The 21,375-nt window shown below is 50.4% G+C and overlaps 1 protein-coding gene across 1 annotated transcript; it reads left to right on the top strand.

The window, feature by feature from the left end:
- Nucleotides 1-781: 781 nt before the first annotated feature.
- On the top strand, nt 782-20,850 carry LOC308278462 (protein SEC13 homolog; the record flags this gene model as incomplete). Its single annotated transcript, XM_080718236.1, has 9 exons — nt 782-904; nt 4,959-5,003; nt 7,698-7,813; nt 10,432-10,583; nt 11,346-11,479; nt 19,360-19,493; nt 19,593-19,716; nt 19,783-19,929; nt 20,737-20,850. 9 exons carry the CDS (start codon nt 782-784, stop codon nt 20,848-20,850), a joined length of 1,089 nt encoding a protein of 362 aa, XP_080574362.1.
- Nucleotides 20,851-21,375: the final 525 nt, after the last annotated feature.

The following is a 21,375-nucleotide window of genomic DNA, read 5'->3' as shown; positions in this document are numbered from 1 at the left end:
TCTTCCACTACCAGGTGTGGAATCGTCAGAGAAAAGTAAACAGGGTTATATTTTAAATAAAAACTGGCATCATTTTGATGAAAAATGTTCAAATATTAAACACGTTACTTAAGTTTAGCTGAGCATACATTAACATGCTCAGGAAGAGCACAGGTTTAGGGCCAGCGTCAGCACCTTACCAAGGCCTTTATTTTATACTGAGAGAGTGTTTTCATAAGTTACCTAGAGTACATCTGTAATCCCAGTTCTTGGGAAACTCACCTAAAAAAAAAATAAAAATATATATATATATAAAATATATATTAATATATATTTTTATATATAAACACACACATATATGTACATTTATTTATGTTTATATATATAAATACACACATATATAAATAAAAATAAAAAATAAAAATAAAAATATAATAAAAATAAAAAATAAAATAAAAAAATATAATAAAAAATACAAAGGACTAGGTGTATAGCTCAGAGCTAGTATGCCCCTGGTTTCAATCCTTAGTACTGTGTGCACGCATTGCAGACTATCAGGCCCCAAAGTGGCCAAGACAACCAAAGCACCAATGCTTGGGCATCACCTGTTGCCCCGGGATACGGGGGCGGAGCCACAAGGGGACTGGGCGCGGTCTTCTGAGGACGCGGAACCTTTCAGTGAGCGGAGCGCGCTGCTGCCCGGAGGCTCTTCCGCGACGGCCCGTCCGCTCGCCGGAAGTGAGCCTTTCGGACGCCGCCTGGAGCTGCCACGTCTGGGCGCCGCGTCGCTGCCGCCGCCGACATGGTGAGCGTTAGCGTCTGGGGTGCGGAGTGGGTTTCGTGGCACAGAAGCGGCCCTCCACGCCGCGCCGAGACTCAGTCCTTGGGCCGGGGCCGCGCGGTCCCCGCCGGCGCCGGGGTTCGGGTGCTCTGGCCCTGCCGAGGCGGCGCCGGGCCTCCCGCCCTCTTCCCTCTGCGCCTGAAAACAAATCCCCAAAGCCGCAGGAGCCTGTGTGGGCCGCGCCCTTAGTGGGCCCCAGGTGGCCGTGGCCGCGAGTCGGCGGCTCCTGCCTTCCACACGCCGCCCCGGAGGAGAACGCGTCCAGAGAGGCCGAGCCTCTTTCCTGCCGAGCTGAGGTTCGAACCCGCGCGGCCATGTTCTGCGCCTGAGCGCCCAGCAGAAGGGGTCGAGCAGTTCATTGCTCGCCACGGGTCCCCGGGAGTGATGGGCACTTCTGGAAACGGAGAAAATGCGAGCTAGATGACTTTTTAATTCTCTGTGGTATCTACAGCTTAGGGTTCACTCCCTGAACAACCACACCGGCTGGTTGAGAGAATGAATGAATGAATGAATGAGAGTGGGGGGAGCATCTGGACCGAGCTTGACAGGTTGGTAAGTGGGCGCTCTTAGGAAAATGGTCATGCTTTAGCAGCAAGTTTTTGTTGTTGCTGTTTTGGTATTGGGAGTTGAACCCAGGGGCATTCTACTTCTGAGACACAACCGCAGCCCTGATTTTTATAGTTATTCTTTTATTTTCCCCCAGTACTGAGGCTGGAACCCAGGGGCGTTCTACCTCTGAAGACACCTCAGCCCTAAGTTTTTATTCGTGTGTGTGTGTGTGTGTGTGTGTGTGTGTGAGAGACTGAAAATTGAACCCTGGAGCATATTACCCCTGAGCTACTTCCCCAGCCTGGTTTTATTCTTTATTTTGAAACAGGGTCTCACTAAGCTTCGGAGGGCCTCACTAAGTACATGAGACAGGCTGCGAACCTGGATCCTCCTGTCTCGGCCTCCTAAGTACTGGAATTACAAGCGTGCGCCACCAAGCCCGGCTTATGTATTTATTTATTTATTTATTTATTTATTATTATTATTATTTTATTTTGGTGGTACTGGGGTTCCTGGAAGCCCTTCTACCTCCGGGACACACTTCCAGACCTATTTTTTTTTACTCTTTTATTTTGAAACAGGGTGTCTTAAGCCAGCACGGCTGGCTTCGAACCTGCGCGATCCTCCTGTCTCAGCCTCCTAAGCGTGGGGATTATAAGCGTGCGCCACCACGCCTGGCTTTATTTATTTTTGAAACAAGGCCTCACCAAGTTGCGAAGGGCCTTGCTAAGTAGCTGAGGCTGGCTGAGAACTTGCATTCCTCATGTCTCGGTATCTATAGTGCTGGGATTACAAACGTGTGCCACCATGCCCAGCTCCTATTTAATTTTTATGGTTTTTTTTTTTTTTTGGTGTTGTTTATTTGGTGGTACTGGGGTTCCTGGAAACCCTTCTACCTCAGGGCTACACTCCCAAACCTATTTTATACTTATTATTTTTTGGGGGGGAAGAAGGGTCTGTTAAGCCAGCATGGCTGGCTTTGAATCTGCGGGATCCTCCTGTCTCCGCCTCCCAAGTGCGGGGATTACAAGAGTGCACCACTATGCCTGGACCTGATTTTTATTTTATTTTATTAATTAATTAATTAATTTATTTTTTGGTGGTACTGGAGGTGGCACCCAGAGGCTTTCTACCTCTGGGCTATACTCCCAGACCTATTTTATATCTTATTTGGAAACAGGGTCTCACTAAGTTGCTGAGAGCCTCACTCAGTGGCTGAGGCTGGCTCCGAACCAGCATGATCCTCCTGTCTCAGCCTCCCAAGCGCGGGGAGTACAAGCGTGCGCCACCACACCCGGGTTATTTTTATGTCTTTAAAACCGGCTCGCTAGGTTGATGAGTCTTAGTAGGTGGCTGAGGCTGTCCTTGAACCTGTGTTCCTCCTGTCTCAGCCTTCCAAGCACTGGGATTACAGAAGTGCACCGCCATGCTGGGCTAGCAGCAAATTTGAGGAAACCTCTGTGAACTCAGAGTCTTGGGTTCGGTCCTTGCTCTGAGGGGAGCTGTGCTTTTGACCGCTGCTGCTGCTGCTGCTGCTGAACAAAGTTAGGAGCTTGCACACTCGACATTCACTTTATTCTGAGTGAATTGTTTCCAGTGCTGCTTCTTACTTCTTGACAGTAACAATCTTCAGGTGCTTGGGAGGGCCTCTCTAAAGCTTCTAAACATGCCCTTAGTCAGGTGGACACCTATAATCCCAGCACCTGAGAGGCCGAGACAGGAGAATCACAGGTGTGCAGTAGCTTAGCGAGACCCTGTTTCAAAATAAAAAATAAAGTTGGGAATGTAGTAGTTCAGTTCTAGAAGTCCTCAATACCATGAAAAAGAAAAGAAATGTCAGTTCCAAACTGAAACCTCTTTGGTCGTGTGTGTGTGTGTGTGTGTGTGTGTGTGTGTGTGTGTGTACTGGGGGTGGAACACAGGGGCTTTTCTCCCTCAGGGCTATACTTCCAGACCTATTTTTATACTTTATTTGGAAACAGGGTCTCACTAAGTTGCTGAGAGCCTCACTCAGTAGCTGAGGCTGGCTTCGAACCTGTGCGATCCTCCTGTCTCAGCCTCCCAAGTGCCTGTCTCAGCCTCCCAAGTGCGGGGATTACAGGCGTGCGCCACCACGCCTGGCTTTGGTCTCCTTTTTAATCCAAAAAATGTAAGAGAATAGTGTCTGAGCAAAGAAAAACAGTCAATAGTTTTGTTTATATGTTCAGTTGGTGAATATTCAGTGAGTTCCTTCTCTTTGCAATGCTATGTTGAATGATTTTATTAATTTATTAATTTATTGTGCTACTGGGGATTGAACCAAGGGACGCTATACTGCTGAGCTACATCCCCAGCCCTGTTTGTTTGTTTTTTCCAGTACTAGGGTGGAACCCAGGGACATTCTACCTCCAAGCTACACCCCCAGCCCTATTTTTTTTTATTATTTATTTTGAAACAGGGTCTCACTGAGTTGCAAAGGGCCTCACTAAGTAGCTGAGGCTGGCCACGACCTCAGTCCTCCTGTCTCAGCCTCCCAAATGCTGGGATTGCAAGCGTGCGCCTCACGCCCGGCTATTTTTTTTTTTTTTTTCTTGAGACAGGGTCTCACTAAGTACCTACACTGGGCTTAAACCTGTAGTCCTTCCTCAGCCTCCACAGTTATTGGAATGACAGGCCTGCACCACTGCCCCCGGCCTTTGAAATGGTTTGAAGAAATTAAGAACTGAGTATGACTCAGAACATAGCTCTCAAGAGCTCCCCTTCCAGGGAGAGAAGAAACAGCAGAAAGTGTTGTACATGTTTGTGGCTGAAAATGTTCAAGAATCCAGCCAGTTGGGGTTTTACTTAGAGTTTTCAAGAAGGGGGCCTAGTTGTAACTGAACGGTTGGTGGCCATGACAGCTGTGTCCCAGCGCCATAAACTTTTGATCTGTCACCAGTGGTAGGCCAAGGAGCAGCCTCGGGAGAGGTATATGTCAGGTTGCCAAGTCTTAGATAACAACCATAGGTTTTTTGTTTTTGCGATACTAGGGATTGAACCTATAGTCATTCTACCTCTCAGCTACACCTCAGCCTTTTTTATTTTTTGTTTTGAAACAGGGTCTCACTAGGTTGCTGAGAGCCTCACTAAGTTGCTAAGGATGAACTCAGATCTGCGATCCTCCTGGCTCAGCCTCCCAAGCACTGGGATTACAGGTGTGCACTGCTGTGCCTGGCTTTTTTTTTTCATTTTTTACACAGGGTCTCACTGCATTGCCCAGGCTGGCCTTGAACTTGCAGCCCCCCTGCCTCAGCCTCCCAAGTCGCAGTTCATGTCGCCCTCACAGGGCAGGCTCCTGTAAGGTGTGCACACCACATTAAAGCATTTATCTTCCCGTGCTGGGTTCTGGATGAGCAGCTTCTCAGTGGCCAGAGCTGCCTCGCGCTCCTGTCTGTATGCATCCTCAGCAAGGTGCGCCCTGAGAAGGAACTCAGAGCGAGTGTGTGTAGAGCGCATGCATGAGCGAGGGAACACATGCAGTTGAGAATCTGAAAAGCCGCCTGTGGGCCTCAGGAGAGGATTGTGTGGGAACTGCCATCACTCAAGTCACCAGCTGTGTTTTTTGTTCTAGGTGTCAGTAATTAACACCGTGGACACCTCCCACGAGGACATGATTGTAAGTATTTAACCCTCCTGCTGGGCGTTCCTGGGAGGAAGGAGGTTTGGCTTTAGCTCACTTTCTCTTGGTCATTCCTGAAGGCGGGCGTGGCTTTGCGCTAGTTTGAGTGAGGCCTTGGTCATTATCCCCACAGTGTCCCTGAGGTGGCAGGGCTGTCAGAGCCCGTCGCTGTGTTGAGGGGCACATGGGATGGTGTGGGGCTCGGGGCCCTCTCTTCGGCCAGCACAGTGCTGTGTTCTGGGACGGGGGCTGTGCGGGTACAAAGGTGTTGCTGTTGTCTCCCTGCCATATTCCTCCTGCTGCCGCTTCTCAGCGCCAGTGGGTAAGGGTTACGTGCAGAGAGAGCACCACAGAGCTCACTGTACGAGGACAGGGCTGCGGGAGAAGGTCCAGAGGTTAAAGTCTCCAGCAGGAACAACTCGCCTACTTCAGATAGGGCCAGGCAGTCCCAGCGGCCTTTGAACAAGACCCAGATCAGTCGGCTTACAGGGTTTTGTTCTGGGTTCCCACCCTCCCCGCCTGTGCACCAGCTGTGCTTTGGGGTTACTGAGAAGTCGCTGGTCACAGAGTTGTGTAAGTTCTTTGGTTTCAGTGTAGCTGGCGCATGCGTGTAATCCCAGCATTTGGGAGGCTGAGAAAGGAGGATTGTAGTTTGGGGACAGCCTCAGCTACTTAGTGAGGCCCTCTGCAACTTAGTGAGACCCTGGTTCGAAATAAAGAATAAAAAACAGGGCAGGGGGTGTAGCTTGGAGGTCGAATGCCCCTGGGTTCCATCCCCAGACCCTCAAAAAAAAAAGACCACACCTCTTGGAGATGGTGTGGCACCTTGGGCAAAAAGGTCTCAACAGAGACTTTATAGCCAGGAACTTTGTGAGCCAGCCTCAGTTTCCTCATGGGAAAGATAATGGGCATGCTCCTATTTATATGAGGAACAGGTGAGGCAAAAATAATAATTAATGATCTAGGCGTGGTGGCACATGCTTATAATCCCAGTACTTGGGAGGCTAAGACAGGAAGATCACAGATTCCCAGCCAGCCTGCAGTGACTTATTGAGACCCTGTTTCAAAGTTTAAAATAGGGTTGGGCGTATAGCTCAGAAGTCGAGTGCCCCTGGGTTCCATTCTCAGTAACACACACCCCAAACAAACAGAAAACCTTATGTAACAACTCTTGAGGCAGACGTAATCATTAGGCCCATGTAAAGATGTGGAAAAGCCGGGCGTGGTGGCTCAGGCTTGGGAGGCTGAGACAGGAGGATCGCACAGGCTCGAAGCCAGCCTCAGCTACTTAGTGAGGCTCTCAGCAACATAGACCCTGTTTCCAAATAAAATATAAAAATATAGGTCTGAGAGTATAGCTCAGAGGTTGAAAAGTCCCTGGGTTCCACCCCCAGTAGCACCAAAACAAAAAAAAAAAGGTATGGAAACTGAGCGGTGAGTGTATTCAAAAGCTGCCAGCAGATGAGCTAGGGAGACGGGGCAGAATCTCCTGGGTACCTACATTTCTTCCCATGGTGAGTTAGCACGTGCTGGAGAAGAGCTTTGGACTCCACCTGCACCGCCTGCGTCCCGGGTCAACAAGGCCTTGGAGCAGCGGGGCTGACTTCAGAGAATCCGAGCCGGGCGTGGTGGCTCATGCCTGTAAGCCCAGTACTTGGAAGGCTGAGACAGAAGGATCACAGGTTTGAGGACAGCCTCAGGAAGTAGTAAGACTCATCAACTTAGCAAGACCCTGTTTCAAATTAAAGAATAAAATAGGGCTAGGGTTAGCTCGGGGGTAGAATGCCCCCAGGTTCAGACAGACACAGATAGACAGACAGAAAGACACACACACACACACACACACACACACACACACACACACTGTTGTCTTTGTGTAGGGAGGAGAGAAAGGAGCGTTGAGACCAATACAAGTGCTTCCTTGGAAAGGAAGGACTTGCTCCTGGTAACCACACCAGTGACAAGTGAGCGTTCCTGACCCCAGGGGGGACAGCTAGGAAAGTGGCACCCAGTGGCAGAGGCGGAGCCAGCAGGGAAGGAGCCCGGGTCAAGGAGCATCTACATGGTTCCCGGGAGAACAGGTGTCCCAACGGGAAGGTGCTATGGGCAGCAGCTGCTGGGGGTCGGGCAGCATCCAGGAGTCAGGCCCCCGAGCTGTAAGGCTGTGGACGGCAACTCCGGGCGTTTCTTCCCTCGGTGGAGAGTCTGGGTTGCCAGCTCACTAGATGAAGGAAGTTGACCAGAAAGCCGGTAGAACGTTCCACAAAGGACCCAGGGTTGGGCTAGAGGAAGGCACCCAGGCACCTGAGTAGAACTCTGTCCAGGCCAGAAGTGGACTGTAGAGACTCCAAAGGGGACCCACAAGTATCAGGCTTGGGGTCCCTTCCCCAGTATCCCAGGCTCTAGAGAGAAAGGAGGATGCCAGTCCAGCTTTGTCCCCACCCCCATCATGAGGTGGGATGGGGCCTTCCCTGGAGCTCACAGAGAATGTGCAGAACCATCTGGCTATGGCTTGTCCATTCCAGTAAGAGGCTCCCTAGCAGGGAAGTGCAGGTCCACACGCTAGCTTCCTGCCCAGGGAGATGATTCGCCAAGTTCAGTGATGTCAGGGAGACGGGTCCAGACAGCACTGCTGGTGACTGCCCCACTTCAGCTGCCCACGCAGCTTCTCGAGCTGTCTTTCCTTTGCAGCACGATGCCCAGATGGACTATTACGGCACCCGCCTAGCAACCTGCTCCTCAGACAGGTCCGTCAAGATTTTTGATGTGCGCAACGGAGGGCAGATCCTCATCGCCGACCTCAGGGGGTGAGTGCCGTTGTCCCAGCTCACCTCCCATATTTCCTCCAGAAGACCCGGGCAAGGGGCAGCCTGCCCTGGCTTCTCCATCCACTTACCCTCAGACGGGGCTCAGCCCGCTTCCTGCTCAGGCCATGCGTGGAGGTCCTTCAGTGTGCCCGGCCGCTGCTGATTCAGAGTGGTCTGCGCAATCTTTGTGCGCACGGTTAGCCCGTGTGCTAGGAAGAGCGCTGGAGCTTCACTGAGAGAACACCTGTGGGGTCCGGTCGCTCTGCCTGGCTACTGGCACGTGCTTAGGGGCCCTCGTTGCCGAGCGTGGGTACCCTCCGCCTTGCTCAGCTCCTTGCGTGGTCCTGCGTGGTCCTACGGCCACGTTTCTACTGCTCACCCTCACTTCACGCCCCTCATACAGTTGTGGGTTTTAACCTGGGTTCCACGAGTCTCCAGGGGCTCTGGATAGAATTCAGGGTGTAGTGAACCAAGACAAGGAAGGATCCAACCCGTGTGGTATTTGTAGCACCTGTGTTCATATTTACCCTCAATCGGGGTCACCGGTATCTTCATCTTAGTTTATGGACCTGTCTCCGCTATCATTTGTGCTCATCACGGAGGTTATCAGAAGTCAGGAGGTTTGGAACCATGGAGGTTATGAGACTTGCCAGTGGAGTTTGTTACTTGATGTGCATCATTGCCTTAGAAATTGGTTTTTTTTTTTTGGGGGGGGGTTACTGAGCATGATGGCACAGGTCTGTAATCCCAGCACTTGGGAGACTGCGACGGGAGGATATTATCAGGTTTTTTTTTTTTTTTTTTTTAAGATTTAAAGAAGTTGATTAAAAAGATAGGAATACAGAAAATAGAAATACAGAAAATAGTTATAACCCCATGCCAAAATGGCATGAGGGGGGAGGGTGGCCCGGGCCAGCTCACCACACCCCAGGATATCAGGTTTGAGGCCTGCCTCCGCAACTTTTTGAGACCGTGTTTCAAAAATAAAAAAATAAGCTCGGCGTGGTGGCGCACGCTTGTAATCCCTGCGCTTGGGGGGCGGAGACAGGAGGATCGCGCAGGTTCGAAGCCAGCCATGCAGGCTTAAGAGACACTGTTTCCAAATTAAAAAAAAAAAAGTATAAAAATAGGTCTGGGAGTGTAGCCCAGAAGTAGAAGAGTTTCTAGGAACCCCAGTACCACCAAAATAAATAAATTAATTAATTAACAATAAAAAAACTGTAGTGTTGCTTAAAGGTAGAACTCTAATGGCTATGATCCCTAGTGCCAAAAACAAATAAATAGTGTTTCTTTTTAACATTTTGATAACTGCACTTCAAGATAATGCGATTTTCTTTGAAGCCTAGCTCTGTGACTTGGGTGATGTTCTGAGAAGGAGTTACTACCCTTCACCGCCCTGCACGACGGGGAGGAGCCATCAGGCAGGTGCACAGTGAGCGTCCACCTGAATTACAGCAGGAATGGAGGCCCGGTCCATTTAAGTGGGGAGGGACCTGAAAGTGGCCCTTCTGATGTCCCCAAGCCCCACCTCCCGCTCACCTCCTGCTCAACACTGAGAATAGGGCGTGGGGCCAGACGCCTCCATGGAGCTCTGCTAGTTGTTGGGAATCTGAGACAGCTTGGCTTCTTCATTGGCAGCTCCTCTGTGGCCTCTGTAGCCACACGTGTGGTCAGTGAGTGACCAGGCAGCTCTAGGGCTGAGGCCCAGGGTGTGGGAGTGACAAGGTGGCTCTAAGGGCTATATCTGTGGTCAGCGAGTGACCAGGGCGGCTCTGCGATCGAGTCCGCAGGTATCTCTAACAGGTATCCAGTGGGATTTTTTCAGATGGAGACCGAGCCATGGGTGGACATGGCTCTGGTATGCAGTCCAGAGCTTAGGGGAGCAGGTTTGGAGGACCTGGGCTCTTGGCATCTTGCCATGCTGCCTGTGCATGGGAGAGATGGCCCCTGTGCAAGGCCTGGTGGGCACGCACTCAGACAGTGCCTGGCCTGAGAGCAGCCGACAGAGATCAAAAGAGAAGATGGGGCAAGCCTGTAATTCTGGTACTTGGAGGTGAGATAGGAGATTGCAGTCTCCAGGCCAGCCTCAGCCTGGTGAGGCTCTCTGTAGCTTAGACCCTCTTTCAAAATAAAAAGTAAAATAGGGCTGAGAGTATAGCTCAGAGGTAGAATGCCCCTGGTTTCAATATCCAGTAACACATGAAAGAAAAGTGGGGAGGAGGCTGTGCCTTCTGAGCGATGGAGGAGTAGTGGGCAGTATGCACGCTGGTCAGATCCAGCCTCTCTTGAAGCGGGCGTCAGGGCGGGACTTGTGGCGGAGCTGGGCCCTGTCGGAGCATCAGGGTCGCCACAGCCCGGCTGCTAGCTGTGCTCCAGTGAGCAGGGCTCTGCCTGGCTGGCACAGGGAGGCCAACTCGGCATCCTGGCTGAATGCCCAGGGCTGTGTGGCCTCAAGTCGTTTGACCTGTGTGGGCATCAGGGTCCTCGCTATCCAGTAATCTTCCCTTCTGGAGTGACCCTCTGTGTCATCTCAGTCTGCCAGGGAAGCCAGTCAGTTGTGTGCAGAATGTAAACGGTGCCTGGTAGGGCACCTGAGCAGCCTCGCCTCTCCTCTGCAGACACGAAGGCCCCGTGTGGCAGGTGGCCTGGGCCCACCCCATGTACGGCAACATCCTGGCCTCCTGCTCCTACGACCGCAGAGTGATCATCTGGAAGGAGGAGGGCGGCACCTGGGAGAAGACTCACGAGCACTCGGGACACGACTCCTCAGGTGTGTGACTCCCTGCTGCTTGTCCAAGGTGGAGACCAGAGCTTGAGGAGGGAACAGCACAGTCTTTTTTGAAGTTAAGTCACTGCAAGTGCTGGCCTTCATTTTCAGGCTGTTCTCGTCTCTACTTTTTCAAGACAGACTGATGAAACATTAGGTAAATAGATTTTGAGGGAGGCCGGGGTGGTACTAGAGATTGAACACAGGGGCAGTGTTTTTTGAGCTTCACTCTCTGCCCTTTTTTATTTATTTTTATTTATTTTATTTTATTTTGGTGGTACTGGGGTTCCTGGAAACCCTTCTACCTCTGGGCTACACTCTCAGACACCTATTTTTTTGTATTTTTATTTGGAAACAGGGTCTCTTAAGCCAGCGCGGCTGACTTCAAACCTGTGCGATCCTCCTGTCTCCGCTTCCCCAATGCGGGGATTACAAGCGTGCGCCACTATGCCCGGCTCTGCCCTTTTTAAAATTTGTTTATGTTGAAACAGGATCTTGTTAGTTTGACGAGAGTCTCATTAGGTTGCAGAGGCTGGCCAGGATCCTTTGATCCTCCAGCCACAGCCTCCCAAGAACTGGGATTACAGGCATGCATCCACCATGCCCGGTTTATTGGCTTTTTTTTTTCTTTTCTTTTTTTTCAATTGAAAAAAATGACAGCCACCCTAGTCTGTCAATTGCTGTGGTCCTTTCAGGCTAGTGGTAAAAGTAAACCTGGGAGATGAAGGTCCGCAGCTCAGGGCCTGCTCTCCTCCTCCCCTGCAGTGAACTCTGTTTGCTGGGCTCCCCACGACTACGGCCTGATCCTGGCGTGCGGCAGCTCCGACGGAGCCATCTCTCTGCTGACCTACACCGGGGAGGGCCAGTGGGAAGTGAAGAAAATCAACAACGCCCACACCGTGAGTGCAGCCTGCCTCGGGACTTGGGTAGGAAGGGGCTGCTGAAGGCCAGCAACAGCTCCAGCCTCTCAGCCGTGGGGACTCCCCTTGTGAGCCCCAATGGGGAGGGCCGGGGCAGCCGTGGGCCCGCCACGTCAGCCGTCCACTCTTTGGCTGACATGCTCTGATGTGCCACGGGAACCCCTAGAAGTGAGTGTGGTTAGAAAAGGCATCCAAGGGAAACAGTCCCTGTGCTCCTGTGCCAGAACAGTCCCACTGGGCGTAATCCCCATACTCTGGAGGCTGGACAGTAGGATCGCAGGCTTGCGGCCAGCCTCCGCAGCTCAGGCCCTCCACCACCTAGACTGTTTGAAATAAAATAGGGCTGGGGTGTAGCTGGCATTCTACCAGTATCATAAAAAAAGAAAAACAAAGCGTGGTTCGTGGACAGCCTCAGCTACCTAGTGAGGCCCTTTGCAACTTAGTGAGACCCTGTTTCAAAATAAAGAATAAAAAATAGGGCAGGGTGTGTAGCTCGGAGGTTGAATGTCGCTGGGTTCCATCCCCAGACCAGCAGGAAGGAAGGAAGTGGGGGCGGTCCAGAAAACGATGTGGACAGTCGTGGAAAGCTCAGCATTATGAGCCACGACCGTGTGTCTTAACAGTTTGCGCAAACATTCCTGACTGAGAGAAGGAACTAAGAGACGCACAGGCTTCCAGATGTTCATGCTCATGCGCGTCAGCGTGACCAGCGCTGATCCTCTGGCGGCTGAGCGATGCTCCGCTGTAGACGTAGACCTCTTGGTAGCCGTTCAGTGAGGAGCGTTTCAGCTATTAAGAGTGCACGCTTCTGCACTCGCTGCCATTGTGTTGGACGCATTGTGTTGCTTGACATCAGTCTTATTTATTCTTACTGACTTTATCGGTGCTCCGTGGTTATACCTGAGAGATTGACAGTGGTACAGAGCGCCACGTAGCCTTCGCCTTCCCACCGTGCCCTCCTCCTCCTCCCTTTCCATGTGACCGCGAGATTCATGGTGCCACCTTCACACACACCCGGGCCATCTTTCGGCCTGTGACCTTCCCCAGGCCTCCCTTTCCCTTCTCTCCTGCTTCCCCTTAGAGTCCCTTCCACCGTCCCACTATTCTGCTGGTCCCTCTCCACCGGTTTTCTCTTAGCTTTCATATGAGAGAAAGCCTGTGGCCTGTGATCCTGGGGCTGGCCGACGTTAGCGTGAGGCTCGCCTGCAGGCGACATAATGTCCATTCTACGTGGAACTCCATCGTGTGAATATTTTCTCTATCTACTCACCTGTTGATGAAAACCTGGATTGGTTCAATAATTTTGCTTTTGGGAATAGCTTGGCTGCTATCAACATGGAGATGCGTGTACCACTGTATTGCGTTTCTTAGGAAGGGCACCAGGCGTGACATGGCTGGTCTCACAGTGGTTCTGTTCCTTTTCTCTTGAGGAGCCTCCCTAATGATCTCCAGGTTCTGCACTAATTTACAATCCCTATTTCCCTTTCCTAGCCAGCGTTAATTATTGTTTGTGTTCTCGATGGTTGCCATTTCCAACAGAGCTAGGTGTCATCTCAGTTTGGAATTGCATGTCCCTGATGGCTCTGCATGTTTAACATTTTTTTGTATATTTGTTAGCCATTTGCATTTCTTCTGAGAAATGTCTATTCGGTTCAAATATGCATTTTTAATTCTTTTTCAGGGTTACGTTTTTGAGTTTATATACCTAGACATTGGACCTGTACTAGAGGAGTAGCTGGAAAGGTCTCCCATTCTGTGGTCTCTCTTCAGACTCTTGATTGTTTATTTTGCAAGAAGCTTTAAAATGTGTTGGCGCCCCATGTCCTGATTCTCAGTGTATTTCCTGAGCTGTAGGGGACTTACTGAGGAATCTCTACCGGTGCCTATGTGTTGGAGAGCTGGTCCTGGTCCTGGGGTTTAGTGTTTTTCTCTAGTGATTCTATTTGTAATTTTTTGTGTGTGTCTGTTTTTGGTACTTGGGATTGAACCCAGGGGCATTCTCCCTCAGAGCTACAGCCCCCGCTGTGTTTTCTTTTTATTTTGAAACAGGGCCCCTGTCGCAAACCAGCTCAGTCTAATTGGGGCGCGAGTCCACTCGCGGTCGAAAACCTCAGCAAAGATGGGGAAGGATTAGAGTGAAGTACTGCAGCCTCTTCTCTGCAGCGATTCTTTCCCTTCTAGGAACTAAGAGTTCCTAGTGATGGCGCTCTCTAGAAAGAATCTGACATGGACAAAGGCTTCTTGAGCCAATGACACTTTATTACAAAAACCCCCCAAAATTTATACCCTTCACCAGTAAAGTTAATAATAAGAGAAAAGGGAGTGAATGCAATCACTGTGAAATAATAATGAATGACATGTAAACAAAGGTAATAAAACTAGTCCTTCAGCTGGCTGTTGGCCTTCGAGAGATTAATTCCGGATTCTTTCCCAGGTCTAGCAGACAAGCAGTTCCAAAGGGCGACCTCCCAGAAGAAACAGGCACGCCCAAGGCTTGGAGGCTTCTCGGGGAATCTTCTTTAACTTTCTTGGAACTTTCCATCTTTTGGGCTCAGTTCATATAGCAAGTGTGGGGAGATGTGGTGATTCAGGTGAATGTGATAGGGTTTCTTCAGGTGTTGGCATCTTACCTTCTAAATCTGAAAGCTTAAGCAAACTCACAACACAGTTTGGCAGACAAAACACCACAAACAACACCACAAAGTTCTTGGATTTAATTGTCAGATGTATTTCCTTAACTGCTAAACACTCTTCTTTAGACAACGAGCCTATTAAAAGCCTATTCATCTTTAATAATCCATTTCCCTGTCACAAACCCTCTGCAACCTGCTTCTAGCCTTCTAATTCCTTTCTTTCCCAGTTGGAACGTTCTTATGATAAGCTCTTCTCCATGCAAAAATGCTTTTCTTACTCTTATGGTATTTCCTTTCCTTCATACATATATATTTAGAATGTCTGTCCTTTATTTTGTCATATTCATTCCTAACCATGCGGCCAGTCTCTCTGTCTCCGGGAATGCTCATACTGGGCGTAAAAGTCAACAATCTTTTTCCTTGGCTCTATTGTATTTGGGCAACTAAGTTGTTCATCAACTAAATTGCTTCGAAGTCACACACAAGGTTTTATCTTCTCTGTCTCTAGGCAGGATCTCAAGGGTAAACAGAGTTACCTTAAACTGAGCTACCTTACCGGAGTTAATGGCTTAACCTAAGTTAGTGATAGGAATGAGGGGGAGTTAATGGCTTAACCTAAGTTAGTGATAGGAATGAGGGTCGGAGACCATTTGTGATTGCTGCAGCTGGAATGCTTATCACAGCATCTGAGTTCTGGCCAGTTTTTCATTATTATTGAGCAGAGCCAAGGATGCTTAGACAAATTTTTAGAGAATTTATTTCCACGGACTCAATTTCTTTCGTAGTCCTGATCTCACATCACCGGAGCAATTCGTGTAGAGAGTTAAAAGGAATCATTACCAAGAAAATAATAGTCATGAAGGGTATCTAAAAGTGGGGGGCACTTTGGCCAGAGACGACACCTCCTTCTTGGGGCTTGTTGCCAATTGGCTATGTGGAGTGGGGTCTCAACACATAGATGCCGAGGCAGCAGGCAGTCTCGGCAGGCCCCCCAAGTTGTGGAGGGTCTTCTGTTTCAGCCTCCAAATACTGGGATTACAGGTGTGAGCCACCACGCCTGGCTAATTTGTAATCTTTCATCCCTCTTCAGTTGACTTTTGTGCTGGGTGAGAGAGAAGTTCTAGTTTTATTTTTCTTCATGTATCCAGTTTTCTCAGTGCCATCTGTTAAAAAGGCTGTCTTTTGTCCAGAATGTTTTTGGTGCCTTTTTCAAAAATCAACTGGTGGGCCGGGGATATAGCTCAGTGGCAGAGTGCTTCCCTACCATGTGCAAAGCCCTGAGTTGGATCCCAGCACCTCAGGGGAAAAAAAAATTTTTTTTAACTTGTATCTCATATCTTGTGTTCCGTTGTCCGTGTGTGTTTTTTGCCAATGCTGGGCATTTTTGGTTAGTATAGTTCTGAAGTATAATTTTTAGTCAGGTGTTGTGAGCCTCCAGCAGGGCTCTTATTGCTCAGAGTTGCCTTGGATGTTCTGGGTCTTTTATTTTTCTCTGTGAAGAAAAAAAATTATTTTTTTGAGTGGTGCTAAGGATTGGATCCAGAGACACATCCAGACCATTTTTGTTGTTCATTTGAAACAGGGTCTCCCTAAGGTTGCAGAGATTCTTGCCAAGTTGCTGAAGCTGGTCTTGAACCTATGATCCTCCTGTCTTAGCTTCCCAAGTATTGAGATTATATTTCCATGTATTTCTGTAATTCCTCTATCTTTTTTCTTTTGAGTTCTAATTTCAACCCATTATCATTTGAAAAGAAGCAAGGTATTATATACATTGTTTTGAATTTACTGGTATCTTACTTTGTGGTCTAGAATATGGTCTATTTTGGAAGAGGTCCATGAGCGGCAGAGAAGAATGTGAATTCAGTTGTTGCTGGGGGAAATCATTGATAAATGTGTGTCTAGTCCATTTGGGCTATAGTCATCCTTAGGTCTGAAGATTGTTTATTGACAGGTGTGTTGTAGGGTCCAGGACTGAGTTGGCGTCTAAGTCTCGATGTCCGGTGGTGTTTGTCTTACGTGGTGGGTGCCCTGTCGTTTGGGCCTGTTTACTCTCACATCGTCTTGCTGGGTTGTTCCCGTTGTAAGAAGTGACCTGTCGGGATCCAGCCCTAGCAGGAGTCGGGGGTCGTGTGTTGGTGAGAGAAGAGTCGAGGTCGAGTGAGAGAAGACTCTGACACAGGAGACCAGATGGCAGCTTCTCAGACTTTATTCAGGATTTGTTACAATCTTTATACTTTCTTTTCTTGGCAGAGTAGGCAAACCACAGTTATGCAAGCAAAAACTTCAAGGGCAGAAAAAATCTTTAACAGACTTCAGGGCAGGGTTCTAGACGTTTAATAAATCATAGAAAGTATGCTTTGTCTCATCAAAAGACCAGCTTGAACTTAATCTTATATATTGGCCCAAACTAAGGTCACTTTGAACTCAATCTTTGGCCCAAACTTTGTCCTTGGGAAAAAAGATCCTTGCTGACTCAGTCTCTCACGTGTCATTGCCCATCAAATTTAGTTCTAATGCTTATACATAAAATTCCAATTATACATATTAATCAAAATGATCTTAAAATGATTTTTTGAAGAAGGAGATGCTATTCATACTTGATGGGGCTCCTGCGGTCCCCTGACCGAACTTTGGCTCAAGGTCTGCATGAGATGACCTTCTTCATCTCTTCTGGTATGTATTGACTTGAATTCTACTTAGTAGGTTATGAGAGTAGCTACCCCTGTGTTCCTTCCCTCTCCTTTTGTATAAAATATCTCTCTCCAGCCGGGTGTGGTGGCGCACGCTCGTAATCCCCGTGCTTGGGAGGCTGAGACAGGAGGGTGGCACAGGTTCCAAGCCAGCCTCAGCTACTTAGTGAGGCTCTCAGCAACTTAGTGAGACCCTGTTTCCAGATAACATATAAAATAGGTCTGGGAGTATACCCCGGAGGTAGAAGGCCTCTGAGTTCCATCCCTAGTACCACAAAAAAAAAAAAAAAAAAAAAACTTCATCTTTTTGCCTTTAGTATGTGACTATCATAGCCTCTAAGGCGAGTAGTTGGATTTTTTATTTTTAATCTACGTTGCCTGCCCATGTCTCTTATTTTTTATAATTTTAATGGTGCAGTGTAATTACATATCATAGTGTGATTTAAAGCAATACATACACACATGCGCACATCACTTAGAGTGTTTCCTTTGGTATCTCCCCCCCCTTACTTGTCAGTGAGATTGGTAGTGAAGTCTTGCATGGCCATAACCTTACTTGAACTGTCCCCTTCTTCAGTCTCGCACAGCTTCTGAGTTCGGGGAGGCGGGTTGAATAACTGGGCTAGTGTGGATTGCGCGGCTATAAACGTGGGTTTGTGGAAGTCTATCTGTACTTCTGGGTGGATGCTGAGGAGTGGCGTAGCTGGGTCACAGGCTGGCGCTGTCCCTGCGCGTGGCGGGCTCTGTGGAGCTGATTACAGCCTGAGGCAGCGAGCACACACTGCTCCCGGGTCCTCGCCGCGCTCATTCTTGGCGATTGCCATTCTGACTGGCACTGCTGGGCCTCAGTGCGCTTCTGACACGCACCCCCGATTGGGGCACTGGGGACTCGGCTGTGGAACTCTACCTCTCAGCTACAGCCTCAACCCTTTCACACCCCAGACTGTGTCATTTTTATTTAGAAACAGGGTCCCGCTAAGTTGCTGAGGCTGGTCTCGAACCTATGATCCTCTCAAATACTGGGATTACAGGTTGTGCCACTCCACCTAGCCTGACTCTTCCCTATCCTTTTCATACGGATGCCAGTTTATCTATTTAGGAGATTGAACTCAGAGACATTCTCTTTGTGGGTTATGCCTCTGGCCCAGTTTTATTTATTTGGAAACAGGGTCACTAGGTTGATGAGTTTCGCTCCTTGCTGAGGCTGGCCTCAAGCCTGCGATGCTCCTGTGTCGGCCTCCCCAGTGCCGGGATGACAGGCGTTCATTACAGTGGGGCCCAGGCCTGCCACCTGGGGAGGTCCTCACTGGAAGTCTACGCCCACCAGACGCCCCTCCCTCACAAGCCACCTCACACGCCGGAGGCTATAACTTCAAAGTTGAGTTTTGGGGATACATTTTGGTAGAAAACGTGTCATTGGTAACCTTTGAAACTTAACACTTGTGATCCATGGAGTCACCCTGGAGTTGGGCTCTGTAGGCCACTCTCTGTGAAACTGGGAGCCCTGGTGCTTCAAGAGAAGTAAGTGATGGCTGTGGTTCCTGTGCTGGAAGGAGAGAGTGGACCAAGAGAACAGGGGGAAGGAGCAGGGAGCCTTTGCAGACATGCGGTGGGACGGTTGGAGGCTCAGGAAGGAGCCACAAGCAACGCGGGCGGTGGCCTCAGGCGGCTCCTGCTGGAGGCTGCAGCAGCAGCTGGTTCGGGCGGGCAGCTCGAGAGCAGAGGGACGCGCAGCAGGGAAGTTCCCTGCCTCGGACTCAGACTCACCGCCTGGCCAACCCTGGTGGTCCTCCTGCCCACACCTTGAGGCTCCTTCTGCCACCTCTGCCTTTTTTTTTTTTTTTTCCTTCAGGTCTGCGAATGGAACCCAGGGGCATTCTACCTCTGAGCTACACTCCAGGCCCTATTTTTTTATTCTTTATTTTGAAACAGGTTCTCACTAAGTTGCCAAGAGCCTCACTAAGTAGCTGAGGCTGTCTGCGAACTGTGATCCTCCAGGCTCTGCCTCTGGAATGCTGGGGTTATAAGCGTGCACCCCCACACCCAGCTTCCTCTGCCCTCTCTTCTCTTCCTTGGTCCCCATGATGTCTCCCCGTCACTCCCTTCCAGTACAAGAACTGCACTTCCCACAGGCTTGAAGCTCCTGCGCTCCCGGGTTCATAGAGAATGCACCACAGAGATCAATTCTAGGGTGGCATCATGACTTACAGCATTACGTAAGACAAATGACATCAGTTATATCAAAACACATCCTCTGAAGCCAGGCCGTCGGTGGCGCTGGATGTGCGTGGCGTCGGTCCCGCCGTGCCTCCCGAGGGTGGGCGGCCTCGCCTGCTTTCTTTTCTGCTTAGTCACCGCAGCCTATGACTTGGTGTTTTCTGTGTTGATACCACTTCCTTTAAGTAGTCGTTATTGCTCTGTATAATTACACGTAGTAATGACGTCCACAGCCGCGCATTCGCGCACCCTCAGCCCGCTGCACCCACCGTGGGCAGTTGCGCCTCAGGTTCACGCCCTCGCCTCGTCTCCTTTGCAGATCGGCTGCAACGCGGTCAGCTGGGCCCCGGCCGTGGTCCCCGGGAGCCTGATCGACCAGCCATCGGGACAGAAGCCAACTTACATTAAGAAGTTTGCATCTGGCGGCTGCGACAACCTCATCAAGCTTTGGAAGTGAGCTGACCCTGCCGCCCCGGTCACCCCAAGGGCACCGTCCTTCCCCGCACCTGTGCGAGCTGCGGAGGACGCTGAGCTGGACTCTGATCTTCACAGGGAGGAAGAGGACGGCCAGTGGAGAGAGGAGCAGAAGCTGGAGGCGCACAGCGACTGGGTGCGCGACGTGGCCTGGGCGCCGTCCATCGGCCTGCCCACCAGCACCATCGCCAGCTGCTCCCAGGTCAGCCTCGCCCGCACGCTTGCTCAAGCTGTGCAGCCTTCCGCGTCTAACCCGCCCTCTCCGCAGGATGGCCGCGTCTTCATCTGGACCTGTGACGACACCTCGGGCAACATGTGGTCGCCCACGTTGCTGCACAAATTCAACGACGTCGTGTGGCACGTGAGCTGGTCCATCACGGCCAATATCCTGGCCGTCTCTGGAGGGGACAACAAGGTAAGCGCTGCCGGCCAAAGCCAGGGCCCAGGCCACGTGCACAGAAGGCTCCGAGGACTCCACGTCCTCTGCCCTGCGGGAACCTCGCCTACGCGGCTTGTGGTCACCAAGCCTGGTTCTTACAGAGCTCACCCTATCCCTGTCCAGCAGAGGGAGCCCGGTGCAGACAAGCCTCCACAAAGACTTGACATTGTTTTCAGGTTTTTAATCACATTTTTACTTTGTAGTTCTGCGGTGGAACCCAGGGGCATTCTACCCTAGTGTTCCAGCCCAGCCTATTTTTATTCTTATTTTGAAACAGGGCCTCACTAAGCAGCTGAGGCTGGCCGTCTCAGCCTCCCACATGCTGGGATTACAAGCATGTGACCCCCAGGCTCACACTTTTCTCTCTTTTTGCAGTACTGGGGATGGAACTCGAGGGTATTCTACCTCCACGCTACATCCCCAGCCCTGTTGTTTTTATTCTTTATTCTGAGACAGGGTGTGAGTTACAGAGAGCCTCAGTAGTAGCTGAGGCTGTCCACAAACCGCGATCCTCCTGTCTCAGCCTCCCGAATGCCCAGCTGCATTGACTCATAGGCGCGCCCTGTGCTCTCCCCAGGGACAAACCTTTTCACTCCTGAGCCATTTCTTCTGCAGGCAGCGTCCACAGGCACCGTAGGGCACGGGCCCTGGTCAGCCTCCCCGGCCACTGTGCATCTCACTCATGTGTCTGTTCCTTTCCCTACATTTGGTGGAGTTCTGGGGGAACCACGGTGAGCGCCGGGCCCACAGCCTGGCAACAATGGTGTTTGTGCCCTCACCCAGGTGACCCTGTGGAAGGAGTCGGTGGATGGGCAGTGGGTGTGCATCAGCGACGTCAACAAGGGCCAGGGCTCCGTGGCAGCTCCGGCGCCCGAGGGCCAGCAGAGTGAGCAGTAACAGCCACACTGGGGAGAAGAAACTTCAGATCCCTTATTTTGAAATACTGTGCCCATTTTTATGTACCGCATTCAGGCATTATCTGGAGACAGGCTGTTTTCAATGTCATTAAATAAAGTCATATTGCTAATAGTTCGTACCATGTTACCCTGACCGCATTTCTGCCGTGGGCGGCTTGGCTGCTTGCTTCGTGAGGAAGTCCACGCACAGGACTGCCGCCCGGCCTCCGCACAACATCACTGCGTCAGACTCGGCCCTGGACAGCGTGTGAGACGCCAGCCACGGTGGCGCATGCTTGGGAGGCTGAGGTTCGAGGACAGCTTCAGCTTCTGAGGCCCTGTTTCAAAATAGGATAAAAAATAGTGCTGGAGGTGTAGCTCGGAGCTAGAATGGCCCTGAGCTCCATCCCCAGTACCACACACCATAAAACAAAGGGAGAGGCCATGGTGGAGCTGCCGTGACACAGCACTGCCTGGCCTCTGCACACCCCGTTAAGTGTCACGCTCACAGGACCTGCGCGGGCTC

Source organism: Muscardinus avellanarius (assembly GCF_963383645.1).
Source record: "Muscardinus avellanarius genome assembly, chromosome: 22".
In the NCBI taxonomy this organism is placed as follows: domain Eukaryota; kingdom Metazoa; phylum Chordata; class Mammalia; order Rodentia; family Gliridae; genus Muscardinus; species Muscardinus avellanarius.
The sequence above is the reverse complement of the archived record's forward strand: the minus strand, read 5'-3'. Positions and strand labels throughout refer to the sequence as shown.